Below are 17,039 nucleotides of genomic sequence, written 5' to 3' on the forward strand. Positions count from 1 at the left end.
GCTAACATTTCAGATCCCTTTACCAAGGCTTTGGCACAGAGAAAGCATGATGGCCACACTAGGTCATTGGGGCTTAGAGCCTACACTGATTGGCACTAGTGCTAGTGGGAGATTGTTAGTTAGAGCCCTAGAGCCAATCATTTGATTATTGTATTATGAATTTGTTGTATCATATTCTTATATAAATAAAGGCATTTGTTTTGGTTATTATACTTACTTGTATTGGTGCCTAATAAACTAAGTATAATAGCATCCTTGAGTAGAAGGTTCTTACCCATATCAATCGATCGGTTGAATCGATAGTGAGATGATATAGGAAACACTACTCTTAATCATTCCTAGTCGAGTATTAACATTCAGGGACAATGTTAATGCAATAAGACTAGCATGTAGGTCAACTCGATGACTTGATCTCACAAGTCATGGATATAGAGATATCAAGTTGACACATGGGTATGCATTGGAGAATGTACACTGAATGACCCGCCATGAGAAAGTATTATATGAGTGTCATATATTTTCTCTTGTGACTATTAGTATGACTACTAGTTCTTAGACCTGAAGTCACCATGGATCCCTACATAAGGAGTTATGTGCTTTGGTTTCGTCAAACGTCACCCGTAACTGGGTGGACTATAAAGGCGATTACTAGGTATGTAACAAATTATGCGGAGGGATGTGAGTGATGTAGATGGGATCTATCCCTCCTATATGACGGGAGTGACATAGATATTCTTAATAGAGTGAGACCACGAAGTGCATGACCATGCCCAAATGAGTCAATATGAGATATTGAGCTCATTTGATTTAGTGAGTCTACTTGGGGTTCAAGATTTAGATTGTTCAGAGGATGACACGATCTATGCCTCACATTGATCAATCTAGATATCTAGGATAGAAGGACACTTGTCATATATTGTGAGAAGTCACAATTAGTAGTCACAAGGTGATGTTGGATCTCAACATTCTTGTAACTTGGGTAGTAATGATGTGTTGCTAGATACCGCTCATTACTTATGCTTCTAAATGGGTTTAGAGGCATTGTCAACGTTACAAGAACCTATAGGGTCACACACTAAGGACAATTAGATGGAGATTAGGTTCATATGATGAACCAAGAGGATTAGGTTCATGTATTGAACCAAATTGGATTAAGAGTAATACAAGTTAGGCTAATTAAGTTGGACTCAAGTTGATTCATGTGTTTAATGAGTCTAATTTAAATTATGACTCATTGAATCAATTTAATTAAATGAATTAGATTCATTATATTATGTTGGTTTGAATCAAATGGTTAGATTAGATCAACGATGAGAGAGATTTGGTCAAGTTTGACTTGACTTGAGAAGGAAGATGAAAGGTCAAGTTTGACTTGACCATTTGCCACCTCATTTGTGAGTTGGAAATAGGAGGACTAATGATGATGTGCCACATGATCAAAGCTAGCACATGTGTGTGCCACATCATGGAGGTTACAAACACCCCTTTCCATTTAATGTGGCCGGCCACATTAATTGTAAGGGAGTTATAATTGAGGCCAGCCACTCAAAATGAAAGTGAATGAATTTTTTGTTAGTTTGAGCCCTAGAGCCAATCATTTGATGATTGTATGGACTCATGTATATCATATTCTTGTATATATATTAAGGCATTTGGTTTTTGGTTTTTATGCTTATTTGTATTAGTGCCAGATAAAATAAGTATAGTAACGTCCTTGAGTAGAAGGTTCTTACCTATATCAATCGATTGGTTGAATCGATAGTGAGATGATATAGGGAACACTACTCTAAATCATTCCTAGTCGAGTATTAACATTCAGGGACAATGTTAATACAATAAGACTAGAATGTAGGTCAGCTCGATGACTTGATCTCACAAGTCATGGATATAGAGATATCAAGCTGACACATGGGTATGCTTTAGAGAATGTTAACTGAATGACCCGCCATGAGAAAGTATCATGGATCGTTATATGAGTGTCATATACTTTCTCATGTGGCTATTAGTATGACTATTAGTCCTTAGACTTGAAGTCACCATGGATCCCTACATAAGGAGTTATGTACTTTGGTTTCGTCAAACGTCACCCGTAACTGGGCGGACTATAAAGGCGATTACTGGGTATGTAACGAATTATGCAGAGGGATGTGAGTGATGTAGATGGGATCTATCCCTCCTATATGACGGGAGTGACATCGATATTCTTGATAGAGTAAGACCACGAAGTGTATGGCCATACCCAAATGAGTCAATATGAGATATTGAGCTCATTTGATTGAGTGAGTCTACTTGGAGTTCAAGATTGGTCAGAGGATGACACGGTCTATGCCTCACATTGATCAATCTAGATGTCTAGGATAGAAGGACACTTGTCATATATTGTGAGGAGTCACAATTAGTAGTCACTAGGTGATGTTGGATCTCGACATTTCTTGTAACTTGGGTAGCAATGATGTATTGCTAGATGCCGCTAATTGCTTATGTTTCTAAAGGAGTTTAGAAACATGGCCAACTTTACAAGAACCTATTGGGTCACACACAAAGAACAAGTGGATGGAGATTAGGTTCATATGATGAACCAATTGGATTAGGTTCATATGATGCCCCAAAGATTGGATTCAAATTAGACGTATTGAGTTAGACTCAATTAGATTCAATTGTTGAATGAGTCTAATTTAAATTTGATTCATTGAGTCAATTTATATTAATGAATTAAGATTCATTAAATTGAAATTGAGTTGAATCAAAGGTTGGATTTAACTCAACAAGGAAGACAATTGGTCAAGTTTGACTTGACCAAGTAGAAGTTGAAACATCAAGTTTGACTTGATGTGTTGCCACATCATAAGGATGACTCATCCTTGCCACATCACATGCCACCTCATGGAGGTTCTTCCCATTCCATTTAATGTGGCCGGCCACATTAAATGAGAGAGTTATGTGTGTGGCCGGCCACACTAAAGGATGAGTTGTTTTTCATTTAGTGTGTATTGATGTGTGGTAATTGGATCATCTTCTTCCTAGTTTTCTTCCTCCTTCTTGCTTTTGTTGCCGTGACTTCCATGGTGAGGAGAAGGTGGTTGAGTGAATCCAAGAGCAAAGGAAGAGTGAAGGTCACAAAGGAAGGATACTACTAGTGAGTGTATAAGATTTCTTTTTGTACCTTCTTCTTTTCTTTCTTTCCAATCCCATTCGAGAGTTCTAGAAAGTGCTAGCACACTTGGAGCTCCCTTCTCCATCCTTTGAGTGTGAGAGACACTCTTTGTTCGTGTGGATATCATTAGAGGAGTGTCTACGTTGACACTCTCGAGATCCGGCGTACCGTTGGACGAGCGGGATTTGAGATGGCACGCATCGAAGGTAAAATGTTTTCCTTGTAGATCTACTGTAGATCAAAGTATTAAAACTCGTACTCGTGTTTTTCCGGAAATTTTCCTTGCAAGGATCTACGGCTTTGGGTGATTCGGGGTTTCCGCGACGCGAAAAGCGGTTTTCGCGGCCCGAAAAGCGGTTTTCGCGGCCCGAAAAACCCAACAGTGGTATCAGAGCCACGTGCAAGGCTTGTACGAGTTTGATTTTTGGTTTTATGAAAACTAAAGTTTCTGTAATTTTCTGTAAAATTATGATTTTATAGTTTTTATGGGTAATTTTTCCGTAGAAGCGAAGCACAAGTGTCTCGGCACTTGTAGGCTTCGGCTACCGGAAAGATTTTCCCAAAACGACTTCATTTTGCCCCAAATCCATTTGGGACAGTGGGCTTGGGAGCAACTCACGATGGTTAGATCGTGGGTAGGGGTACTGCCCCTAACCCCGCAAGGGGATTTGCTCCGCGATTGCACCCAAAATCGCTAAAAACGAACCCGCCGGGAAGATTTTTCCGAAACGGCAATGTCTCGGCCCAAATTGTTTTGGGAAAGTGGGTTTAGGCGCTGTTGGATCGCAAATGAACCCTCACGATGGTTAGATCACGGGTAGGGGTGCAGCCCCTGGCCCCGCAAGGGGATCCGTTCCGTGATTGCGCCCGAAACCGCTAAACGGGACCGCCGGGAAATTTTACTCGTAAAAATTGTAAAAATTATTTTTAAATTATAGAAAATTATTAAAATATATAATTTTGAATTATATATTAATTTTGTGATAGTCATGGCTCAAAACCCAATATGATTGGATTGTGTTGTAATTCATAATACGGTCTGCGTGCCGTTATGTGTTTGCGCGTGTTGTATGTTTTATTTTTCCGCGACCTGCGCGTCGTGCCTTTCTCTTATATTCTTGTTGTAAATTAGATTTAGACTTGAATGTAACTCGAGTTTCAAATTGTAATGTACAAATTGGAGCGGTGGAGGGTCCACACGAGACGGAGTTCCGAGGCGGGCACGAGCAACACAAGGTGGTCAAAGGGAGGAGCTTGGAGAAGCTGTTGACCCTAGGTTGACCATTCGATCTTCTCATTGGCTTGAGAAGATCATAGTTGGGCCATGACTAAATCACAAATATATATTAATTATTTAATTGCTTATGTATATGATGCATGTTTAATAAGTAATTAATTAATTAGTGCCTTACGATTAGATTAGATCTAAGTCGTGCACATGATGCACCCTTGCGATTAGATTAGATCTAAGTCGTGCACAAGATGCATCCTTTTCGATTAGATTAGATCTTGATCGAACCAACTCTAAATGCCTAACCGTGCTGTGATACCTATCACTATCTCGATCACATGTATTGTTGAATCTGCCAAAGCAGAGCAATACATATTATCTTGGTAGGGTACGGAGGGACAATCTTGGTCCCGCCTATCAACGCATGGGTGAATACAAACTCAATTAGATTGAGTATTCCTAGTTACTCGGTTAGATCGAGTCAACTATAGGCATTATTCCAACGGTTGGAAAAGATAGGTCAAAATCACATCTATATTAACTCTCGGGCGTATTAACCAAAGTTAACTCGAGTTTTAATATAAATACGGATATTGATTCTATAAACAAGAGTTGCATAGAGATGTAATTGGTAATCGTTACCTACCGATCATACTAAGTCTTGGGCGTATTAGCCAAAGCTAACTCAAGGGTTAGTATGATGTGGATCTTATCCCACAAGAATTATAGTATTCAGTGGGAGCATCATTTAGTTAAAGTCCTAATTTTAAAAGAATATGATATTTTTTTCTGCAAATTTTATGTTGTAGATAACCATGACGTCAAATACGAACACTTTCTCTCTACGATCTGTCCTTAAGAAGGACAAGCTCAACGGAGCAAATTTCTTGGACTGGTACAGGAACCTGAGAATAGTTCTCACTCAGGAACGTAAACTGTACGTTCTGGAGCAGCCCATTCCGGAGGCTCCTCCTGCCACTGCCACGCGAGCTGACCGGGATGCTTACAAGAAGCATCAAGATGTGTCCTGTCTAATGCTCGCAACCATGAACTCTGAGCTTCAGAAGCAACATGAGTTGATGAGCGCTTACGATATGGTTGAACATCTTCGTCAACTATATCAAGGACAAGCAAGGCACTGGAAGAGGAATTTCACAGGATACCTGGAAGATCTTAACAAGAAGAGAAATAAAATTTCTACTTCAGGTATAAATGTTATAGAAGTCAACCTCTCTATTTCTTTGTAAGTGGGTATTAGATACCGGATGTGCTTCGCACATTTGTACTAATGTACAAGCACTGAGAAATAGCATAGCATTGACAAAGGGCGAGATAGACCTACGAGTAGGCAATGGAGCACGGGTTGCTGCCATTCTTATCATCTATCTCTGCCCTCTGGGCTTATACTAGAGTTAGACGATTGTTGTTATGTGCCTGCATTGACTAAAAACATTATATCAGTTTCTTGTTTGGACAAGAAAGGATTCTCGTTTATAATAAAGAACAAATGTTGTTCTGTCTATTTAAACGATATGTTCTATTGTAGTGCACCTCTAATAAACGGACTCTATATTCTAGACCTTGAGAGCCCTATCTATAACATAAATACCAAGAGGTTCAAGTCAAATGACATGAACCAAACTTACCTCTAGCACTGTCGCTTAGGTCATATAAATGACAAGCGCTTATCCCAGCTCCATAAGGATGGTATGCTGGACTCATTTGATTTTGAATCATATGAGGTATGCGAGTCATGACTACGAGGCAAGATGACCAAGACTCCCTTTGGTGGGCACAGCGAGAGAGCGACTGATTTGTTAGGACTCATACATAGTGATGTATGTGGCCCTTTCAATGTCGCTGCTAGAGGTGGTTATAGGTACTTCATCACATTTACTGATGACTTCAGTAGATACGATTATGTGTACTTAATGACACATAAGTCCGAATCCTTTGAAAAGTTCAAAGAATTCAAGAATGAAGTACAGAACCAGCTTGGCAAGAGTATTAAGATACTTTGATCCGATCGAGGTGGAGAATACCTTAGCCATGAGTTCCGTGACTATCTAGCTGAGTGTGGGATTCTATCCCAACTCACTCCTCCTGGAACACCACAGTGGAATGGTGTATCCGAACGGAGGAATCATACCTTTTAGATATGGTACGATCTATGATGGTCACACAGATCTTCCGACATATCTATGGGGATATGCTCTAGGTACGGCAACTTTCATACTCAACCGAGTTCCATCAAAGGCCGTGATAAAGACACCATATAGGATATGGACTGGGAGAGATGCCCAGGTGTCTTTCATGAGGATTTGGGGTTGTGAGGCTTACGTTAGACGTCAAGTCTCAGACAAATTAGGACTCAAATCCGACAAGTGTTACTTTATTGGATATCCCAAGAAAAATAAGGGATATTATTTCTACATTCCTAGTAAGCACAAGGTAGTTGTGGCAAAGACTGGGATCTTTCTAGAAAGAGACTTTGTTTCTAGAAAGACTAGTGGGAGTGCGTTCGATCTTGAAGAAGTTCAAGATGCGAACAATAGCACTGATGCCTCGATGGAAGTTGAACTGGAACCACAAAGTGTTGTGGATGATGTTCCACAAAGAGTTGAGGAACAACAACCAGTTCAAGTAGACATACCTCTTCGCAGGTCTGATGAGAGATACTCTTTTCTCTTGTCTGACCATGATGACGTTGTGCTCATAGAGGATGAGCCTACCACCTATCAAGAAGCTGTGATGAGACCAGATTCCGAGAAATGGCTAGAAGCCATGAGATCCGAGATGGAATCCATGTACACCAACCAAGTATGGACTTTGGTTGATCCACCTGAAGGGGTAAAACCCATAGGGTGTTAGTGGGTCTTTAAATGAAAGACTGACATGGATGGACTTATTTATAAGGGTCGCTTGGTAGCTAAAGGTTTCAAGCAGATTCATGGTATTGACTATGATGAAACCTTTTCTCCAGTAGCGATGTTTAAGTCCATTCGGATCATGCTTGCTATTGCAGCCTACCATGACTTTGAGATATGGCAGATGGATGTCAAAACCGTGTTTCTGAATGGAAACCTACTCGAGGATGTGTACATGACACAACCTGAGGGTTTTGTAGATCCACAGTATACTAGCAGAGTATGCAAGCTGCATAAGTCTATTTATGGACTAAAGCAAGCTTCTCGGAGCTGGAATCTTCGATTCGATGATGCAATCAAACAGTTTGGTTTCATCAAGAACGAAGATGAGCCTTGTGTCTACAAGAAGGTTGTAGGAGATATAGTTGTCTTCCTCATATTGTATGTGGATGACATACTACTCATTGGGAAGGACATCCCTATGCTTCAGTCAGTCAAGACTTGGCTAGGGAGTTGTTTCTTAATGAAGGACTTTGGTGAGGCATCCCGCATTCTAGGGATTCAGATCTATAGAGATAGATCTAAGAAATTGCTTGGCCTAAGTCAGAGTACATACATTGACAAGGTACTCAACTCCAAGAAGGGATTTCTCCGATGTCACATGGCGTGAGTCTTTCAAAGAATCAAGGTCCCTCTTCTAGAAAGGAGAGAGACCGCATGGATCAGATCCTTATGCCTCAGCCATAGGATCGATCATGTACGCCATGCTATGTACTCGACCTGATGTCTCGTATGCTTTGAGCATGACGAGCAGATACGTCAGATCCGGTGAAAGTCACTGGATAGCGGTCAAGAATATTATTAAGTACTTACGAAGGAATAAAGAATATTTCTTGATATATGGAGGCAATGATGAGCTAATCGTAAAGGGTTATAGTGATGCTAGCTTCGGGACCGATCAGATTATCGATCGCAATCAGGGTTCGTGTTTTGCTTAAATGGTGGTGCGTGGAAGAGTTCAAGCGACATGATTCTGAGGTCGAGTATATTCGCATCGAGGCAAAGAAGGCATTTGATCCGCAAGTTCATCATCGAACTGGGGTGGTTCTAGCATCACGACCAGCTGAGCCCTATTGTGACAACAATGGAGCTATAGCACAGGCGAAGGAACCTCGCTCAAACCAACTACAACGCTTCCATCTCATTCGAGGGATTATCGATAGAGGAGATGTGAAGATTTACAGAGTACCAACAGCACAGAGGAAGCATGATGGTCACACTAGGTCTTTAGGCCTTAGAGCGTATACTGATTGGCACTAGTGCTAGTGGGAGATTGTTAGTTAGAGCCCTAGAGTCAATCATTTGATGATTGTATGGACTCATGTATATATATTAAGACATTTGATTTTTGGTTATTATGCTTATTTATATTAGTGCCAGATAAAATAAGTATTGTAACGTCCTTGAGTAGAAGGTTCTTACCTATATCAATCGATTGTTTGAATCGATAGTGAGATGATATAGGGAACACTACTCTAATTCATTCCTAGTTGAGTATTAACATTCAGGGACAATGTTAATACAATAAGACTAGCATGTAGGTCAGCTCGATAACTTGATCTCACAAGTCATGGATATAGAGATATCAAGCTGACACATGGGTATGCATTAGAGAATGTATACTGAATGACCCGCCATGAGAAAGTATCATCGATCGTTATATGAGTGTCATATACTTTCTCATGTGGCTATTAGTATGACTATTAGTCCTTAGACTTGAAGTCACCATGGATCCCTACATAAGGAGTTATGTACTTTGGTTTCGTCAAACGTCACCCGTAACTGGGTGGACTATAAAGGCGATTACTAGGTATGTAACGAATTATGCAGAGGGATGTGAGTGATGTAGATGGGATCTATCCCACCTATATGACGGGAGTTACATCGATATTCTTGATAGAGTAAGACCACGAAGTGTATGGCCATAACCAAATGAGTCAATATGAGATATTGAGCTCATTTGATTGAGTGAGTCTACTTGGAGTTCAAGATTTAGATTGGTCAGAGGATGACACGGTCTATACCTCACATTGATCAATCTAGATGTCTAGGATAGAAGGACACTTGTCATATATTGTGAGGAGTCACAATTAGTAGTCACTAGGTGATGTTGGATCTCGACATTTCTTGTAACTTGGGTAGCAATGATGTATTGCTAGATGCCGCTCATTGCTTATGTTTCTAAAGGAGTTTAGAAACATTACCAACCACTACAAGAAATAAGACATACAACAACGGTTTTTCACCGTTGTCGTAGGCCATTTTTAACTGTTGTTAAAGGCTGTGTTGTTAAAAGGGGTGGCAAACGACAACAGTTTTTAACCGTTGTCTACGAAGGCAAAGACAACATTTTAACAACGGTGAAAAACTGTTGTCTTTTCCTACAAAGACAACAGTTTTTCACCGTTGTCTTTGAGCGTATGCCTAGGCTCTTCAACAACAGTTTTGAACTGTCTACGACAACGGCTAAAAAGCGTTGTCTTTTTAGCCAATGACATCGGTTTGACAACGGTTAAAAACCGTTGTCTTTTTAGGCAACGATGTTAAATAACATCAGTTTGTCACTATTGCCTTTTAACGCCATTGACAACAGTTTGACATATTTAAACTGATGTCTTTGGGTACAATATACAACATTTTGACAATAAATAAAAAACTTATTAATCTTTTCCTACTCAATGGTTTATAAAAAACATCCAGTGCAAATTTCATTGATAAAAAACCTACATAATCAATATTTACAATGCAAATATTCCAACATTCAAACATCACAAAAGTACCAAACATCAACATTCAAACATCACAAAAGTTTACACAGCCAAAAGTTTATATATATCACACATATAGTCCAAAATATCATGTTTTGTTGGAGCACGTCTTCTCTACCTGTGCATCTTCTAAACAGCCTGTGCATCTTCTAAACTGCAGCCTTTTCTGGTTTCTCCTCCCTCCTAGCTTCTCTTTTCTTCTCCTTTCACAGAAACGGGTCATTATCTTTTCCCTGAGGTAAATAGCATATGATTGCAAGTTAATTCATTTCCCAGGAGTAAATGGCATAAAAAATGGATCTCTTGGAAATTTCACACCTGACCTTATTACAGTTTTACAAAAACTCAGAGTAGTATGTCTTAAAAGACCAGCTATATGGCTTTACAAGTAACTCTTAAGTATGGTAAACCAAACCTATCAACTTTACATATACCAAAAAAAATTCTATCCAATTTGAAGCATATAGAATCTAGCTAAATTCACAGAGCAAGCAATGGCTTAGAGCAACAACCAGATTCTGGTTCTATCATCGAGCATCAAAAAAGCATTATAGAATCTAGCTAAATTAGACATGAAAAATCAAGTTCCAACTTATTTCCGGAGCATACAAAATCACAAATACAAACAAGGGCTGAAGCAACAAAGCAGCACACAGAGAATTAAACAAACAAGCTTTACTAATTTAAATTCACAGAGCAAGCAAATTGATCAACCCACAATTATCATAAGGATCTACTCTCTTGATACTCAAATAGACTCAGTAAACGGCCTAACTTCTAGCAGGAATCAAAATTCCTAACTATATTAGCATTTTCCCCAATTCATATTCGAATAAAATTCTCCGACAATCATGCAAAAGCATAGAGATGGTTTATTTAGTTTTTACACGGAATAGAGAGTAGAAAAGAGCAATCCAAACTTCCAACAACATCATAGAGGATACCGCTAATTAGATCATGGAAATCACACAGATAGAACTAGTAAAGAACATAAAAGCCCAAGATTTAACGATGAGACTGAGGGATTTAACAAAGGACCTGCATCTAACCATGTATCAAACCAGAAATTAATATGATCTTCACCTAAACGCCATCTAATCTGCTCTTCTGCTACGTTTCTCATCTGTAACGTCCTGTGCAGTTGCTAGATGTTTAAGTCTTGTTAAACAATGAGAGCGAGGATTGTTTAAGTCCTGTGCAGTTGCTAGATCATGTTTAACGTTGAATACTAATTGATTTCTGTAACGTCCTGTAACGTTGAATACTAACGTCCTGTGCAGTTGCTAGATCATGTTTAACGTCCTAGCTCTCATCTAATTCGAACAATGCTCATTGGATGCTCGAAAGCTTCAGGTTCGATATGCTTAGTTAATAGCCTTAACATGTGATTTTTGCAAAACATATGACATGATAATTGTAATTAGATTTTTTTTTACTTGTAAAAAATCGCTATGGGCATTGAAACTTAACAGACTTTATTGATCTGAACACTTAACATCACAAATGTTCAAGCTTGCCACTTTTCCCTGCATCAATAATGCATTGAAACAAGGTATCACGCAACCAATCCAGGACAGTTTGCATGTCATTCGAAATTGAAAAGTAAACTTTTGTTAGCAAAAAAGACAACTTGATAACATGCACTTTGGAGGTGAGACTAGGGGAAATTATCAGGTCATTTTACACTATAATGGAATAAATCCTGGTTAGGACCTGATTAATATGGAACTAAACAGGCTACACTATACAAAAAAGTAAATTTCAATAGAGGGAGAATACATATAAAAATCATACTTTTAGTTCAAAGATGGAACAAACCTGAGCACGAATAAAGCCAGAAAGAGCAAAAGTGGTATACTGGCCGGTGTACACTCCATTATCATCCAAGTGTCCAATATTGATTTGGACGGATGCGTGATCCTTGGCAGTGATTAGTCTGTTCGTAGCAGAACTAGGGGAGAAAACGAAAGTTGGAAAAAACATCACAATAATCAACATAATCGATCAATATATCCATGCTACAGAAGATCTAATTACTAATAAGATAATCACCATTTTCTAAGGATATAAAGATTCATCATTTCACCCGCTTCGTTCTGCATCTTGAAAGTGATATCGCTTCCCTAGATTCACAAATATGTGACCAAATCACCTGATAACACAATAAAAACAATTAGGGAAAAATATTTGACCAAATCACCTTATAATAAACATAGCCTTCAAGCACATAAAATACGAAAATAAAATTCAAGAAACTCACAGACATACCACTACTTTGTGGACCCATGATAGAAACTACAGCATAGGAGAATCCATGCTCTGCCAACTTCACTGACTTCATAAAGTGTTCAAGACTCGTGACATTGAATACACCATCTCCGTCAATCAGTTGGATAGAGCAACATTCATTAGCCATTTCTGCTTAAAAAAGGAAGAAAACAGTAATTGATGTGAGGTCAAAAACAATCCTTTAACCGACACAATAGACATCAATTGAATTATTGCATTATGGAAGTGAAGTAATAATCCTTTAACATGACAGACATAATAGATTACTCATATCACAAGCCAATGCATATAACTTATCATACAACTATACTTATTGGTATTGATGGAGTCTATTTGTTGGTCCATTCCATTGGATTGTAGGTTATTTTCTTTGTAACGACTTGGATGCTGAGATCTCTAGTTATGGTATCATCTCCTAGAAGCCAACATGACTACATGAAAGGCAAGCAAGGTCATGGATTCTAGTGAGTACTTAGATAGCTTGAACCTTCCTAAAGTATCATCTCTAGTTATGGTACAATCGTTTTTCAGAAACTTAAGGGGAAGTTGTTGATGTAGTTGTACTTGAGTTGGACTCATTTTAATGTGTTAGTAAAATGTATGACGTTATGTTTAAGTTGGACAAAACCTCTATATCTTGAAGCTTTAATCCATACAACAAACTTTAATGAGAAAAGTAAATGACCAAATTAAAGATAAAAATATGTTATAGCTACATGCGCAAAAGGCAAAAATAACATATTCTGATGCATAAAGCAGTTATTGGGCTGCGCGAGTAATCCAATAAAGCATCAGGCTGAAGACATTCAGAACATAAAAATAGGGGAACTTAAAGAACAGTGATTATTGGGCTATCAGATCAAATACCAAACTAAAGCATCAGGCTGAAGACATTCAGAACATAAAAATAGGGGAACTTAAAGAACAGTGATTCCTATTTCAGAAATTCAGATATCATTTATTTGTGACACCCAAGAAATGTTGCAAGTATTCTGCAAACAAATCGAAGTAACATCAACCTTAAGTTTAGCATGGAAAACTTTTGATCGGGTTAAGTAGACATTACTGTCCTGTCTGAAAGGATCTCTTACTTCCAAAGGCAAGTAATTATCCTACAATAGTAGAAAACACAAGAGGAGAAAACTAAGTAATCTCAAGACAAAAGCAAGATGGATAAGTGAAGTATCAGATAACATAAAGAAGTAGCACCAGGGTTTAAATATTTCCAAACACTAGCCGGACTTGACAATCAATTTCACATACAACAATTACAGAAGAGTTGAACTTACTTTTGTATCGCTCTCCAATGCAGCTTTTGCTGAGCTCATTCCACCTCCGTATCTGCAAGTTGATGCAAGAACTAAACAAGTATTCCAAATTATAAACTTTGGAATAAACAAGGGAAAAGGTTATACCCTGGGATTGCCCTTTCGGAAGCTATGTATGTCAAAGATATTGAAGCACCGCTTGCCATGTTTAACGGAGACATCCAAAACAAAGTGAAGATGAGATATAAAATCTATGTGATAACAAGATAAGGAATTGTTTGATAACACTACTTCTAAATAGTTATGACCTATGCCGATATATTTCGATCATTTGTCCGACATGAGATTTCAATTTTCAAACATGTGTAAGGGGTATTCCTTTTCTATGCATGAAATTAGCTCATTAGTTCATGACAGAAATGGAACAATAGAGAAGACAGTAGTAGAAAGTATATCATGAGGAAAAAGCGATCTTGCTAGTTGATTCTGAATTTAACTATAATGAAAGAAAAAGGTAAAGTGCAAACCGTCGTAGTACATCACAGAATTGCATTTGAGTGGTGCCAAATCATCTTTAGAAGTGAATCACTGCCATCAGTGGAAGATTCAAGCAATTCTGATCCTGAATAAACCCTGTGCAAAGTAGCAAGGACATTTACATTATCAGATGCCACAAAGAAGATCTTGTATAAATGATTAGAAATGACAAATAAATTTGAGTAACCATTTAATTACTAAAAGTTTTTTCTGAACAGGTGTATATATATATTGGAAAACATTTGAAGCTGCAAAGAACACGGAATAATACGACTAGAAATATAACTTACGTTTGAATAATAAAGTCTTTTTCCCTCAATTAGTTAAGATCTTGAGGCACATAATGGTGACAGTGGACCAATTGGTCATTTGTGCGTGCCAAAGTGAAAAAAGACAAATCTTTGATGTAAATTAGTTGAAAATGTTACTATAGAAAATCGATTGGATAGATAGATATGCAATATCATTGGTTTTCCCTTTTCATATAAAAGAAGTTCATGCAAGACTCAACTTGTTAGAATATATACTTTGACAAGAACAAATATCTTCAGGATTTAAACTGGTGTATGTAGTGCAAACAATTCAAAGTTCATCTACTGTCTACCATATTATGACCGAAAACATATTTAAGAAAGTAATTGCTTATGGAATTAAAAACCTGTAGCTTTCAGAAATGCACCGAGCAAGTGTGTCGCCTTCCGTGCTTCCGTGTGGCATGCAAAGGTTATCATGAGACCCGAGATGTGATGGTGAAAGAATTAATGCTAGTTTTTTAACAGAAGCTTTGATGTTGTGAATGTATTGCCTAGCCATGGATACCACACTCTCTATGTGGTGGTTATATGAGCACTCAAAGCAATGAACCAAAACTAGGGCTCGCACCTGGTCGCGATGGCTGGCCACAAGAGAAAGCTGCAACAAGGTGTCGATGACCGGAGAATCAGGGCTGCGACAATCGGCAAATCGGAGCTATGGTACGGCCAATACATCGAGAGAGAGAGATATATGGTAAGCCAACCCTCGGATAATCGCAACACCGAGCTTCACCGGCGACTGCTGTGGCATAGCGTCGGGCGATGGCGTGAGGAGGCGCGATCGACGATCTAGGGCGAGTCGCGAGCGGAGGGGGAGGCTCAGAAGAGACAAGAAGGAGAAAGAGATTGTTGCCGGCGGTGGGCTCGCGGCGGCCGGCGATCGGGCGAGGAGAGAGCGCGAGAGAGGAAGGGGAACCGCGAGGGAGAGGGAGAAGAGGAACGCTTGTAGCTTGCCTTCCCTCCTCAACGCTAGTCGGAAATGTCTTCGACGAAGGAATCAGATCTATGGGCGATGACAAGCTGATTATTGGGCTGCGCGAGTAATCCAGCTTTGCCCTGCAGGGAAGCGTCGCCCTCGCGGTCAGTGACGACTGGGAGGAGGATTTGTAGAAGTAGTGATTATTGGGCAGCGCAGCTTGGAAAGGAATGGAGAAGGGGCGACGGGTTTAGGGCTTGGAGAGGAAAGGAGAAGGGGCGGTGGGTTTAGGGCTTGGAGAGGAAAGGAGAAAGAAAAATATGAAGTAGATGAAGAGATCGTAAAGGAGGGGGAATGCGGCGGTAAAAACATTTCGAGGAGAGGGAAAGAAAAAATGCGGCGGCAAAAAATGGTGAAAGGGAAAAACGGTGAAGGGAAAAAATAATGGTATTCAACAACATTTAATAGACAACGGTTTTTAAAAACTGTTGTTGTAATCCCAAAAAATAGTGTACATAGATAACAATTTTCAAAAACTGTTGTCGTACCCTTTAAAAACCGTTGTTGTATCCCCCAAAAAACATAAATAGACAACGGTTTTTAAAAACCGTTGTCATAGGCCAAAAAAATTACTAAACGACAACAATTTTTGTTAAAACCGTTGTTAAAAGGTAAAAAGACAACGTTTTGGTATAAAACCGTTGCCGTTTGAATGTTGTTGAATAACATTTTTCTTGTAGTGAACGTTACAAGAACCTATTGGGTCACACACAAAGAACAAGTGGATGGAGATTAGGTTCATATGATGAACCAATTGGATTAGGTTCATATGATGCACCAAAGATTGGATTCAAATTAGACTTATTGAGTTAGACTCAATTAGATTCAATTGTTGAATGAGTCTAATTTAAATTTGATTCATTGAGTCAATTTATATTAATGAATTGAGATTCATTAAATTGAAATTGACTTGAATCAAATGTTGGATTTAACTCAACAAGGAAGACAATTGGTCAAGTTTGACTTGACCAAGTAGAAGTTGAAACATCAAGTTTGACTTGATGTGTTGCCACATCATAAGGATGACTCATCCTTGCCACATCACATGCCACCTCATGGAGGTTACAATACTTCCCATTCCATTTAATGTGGCCGGCCACATTAAATGAGAGAGTTATGTGTGTGGCCTGCCACACTAAAGGATGAGTTGTTTTTCATTTAGTGTGTATTGATGTGTGGTAATTGGATCATCTTCTTCCTAGTTTTCTTCCTCCTTCTTGCTTCTGTTGCCGTGACTTCCATGGTGAGGAGAAGGTGGTTGAGTGAATCCAAGAGCAAAGGAAGAGTGAAGGTCACAAAGGAAGGATACTACTAGTGAGTGTATAGGATTTCTTTTTGTACCTTCTTCTTTTCTTTCTTTCCAATCCCATTCGAGAGTTCTAGAAAGTGATAGCACACTTGGGGCTCTCTTCTCCATCCTTTGAGTGTGAGAGACACTCCTTGTTCGTGTGGATATCATTAGAGGAGTGTCTACGTTGACACTCTCGAGATCCGGCGTACCGTTGGACGAGCGGGATTTGCGAGGGCACGCATCGAAGGTAAAAATGTTTTCCTTGTAGATCTACTGTAGATCAA

The 17,039-nt window shown here is 39.0% G+C and overlaps 1 protein-coding gene and 1 long non-coding RNA gene across 2 annotated transcripts; both read right to left on the reverse strand.

Annotated features, from left to right (window-relative positions):
* Positions 1–11,981: 11,981 nt before the first annotated feature.
* Positions 11,982–12,228, reverse strand: LOC122025262. The gene is made up of 2 exons (XR_006123643.1): positions 12,133–12,228; positions 11,982–12,031 (listed from the first exon to the last, which is right to left on the reverse strand). It is a non-coding gene; the product is annotated as an uncharacterized LOC122025262 (long non-coding RNA).
* A 1,935-nt stretch (positions 12,229–14,163) lies between these two features.
* Positions 14,164–14,987, reverse strand: LOC122022600 (homeobox-leucine zipper protein ATHB-15-like). Its single transcript, XM_042580634.1, has 2 exons — positions 14,833–14,987; positions 14,164–14,270 (listed from the first exon to the last, which is right to left on the reverse strand). The coding sequence occupies exons 1-2, from the start codon at positions 14,985–14,987 to the stop codon at positions 14,177–14,179; spliced, it is 249 nt and encodes an 82-aa protein (XP_042436568.1). The 3' UTR covers positions 14,164–14,176.
* Between the last annotated feature and the right edge of the window lie 2,052 nt (positions 14,988–17,039).

This window comes from Zingiber officinale, chromosome 9B, assembly GCF_018446385.1.
Source record: "Zingiber officinale cultivar Zhangliang chromosome 9B, Zo_v1.1, whole genome shotgun sequence".
Taxonomy (NCBI): Eukaryota; Viridiplantae; Streptophyta; class Magnoliopsida; order Zingiberales; family Zingiberaceae; genus Zingiber; species Zingiber officinale.

What these genes read in the sequence shown, in the direction of transcription:
- LOC122022600 (XM_042580634.1), bottom strand. Translation starts at nt 14,987, where the DNA reads ATGGCTAGGCAATACATTCACAACATCAAAGCTTCTGTTAAAAAACTA. An exon ending in TGCATTTCTGAAAGCTACAG is followed by an intron (nt 14,271 to 14,832) that starts GTTTTTAATTCC and finishes TACTTTGCACAG; the next exon opens with GGTTTATTCAGGATCAGAAT.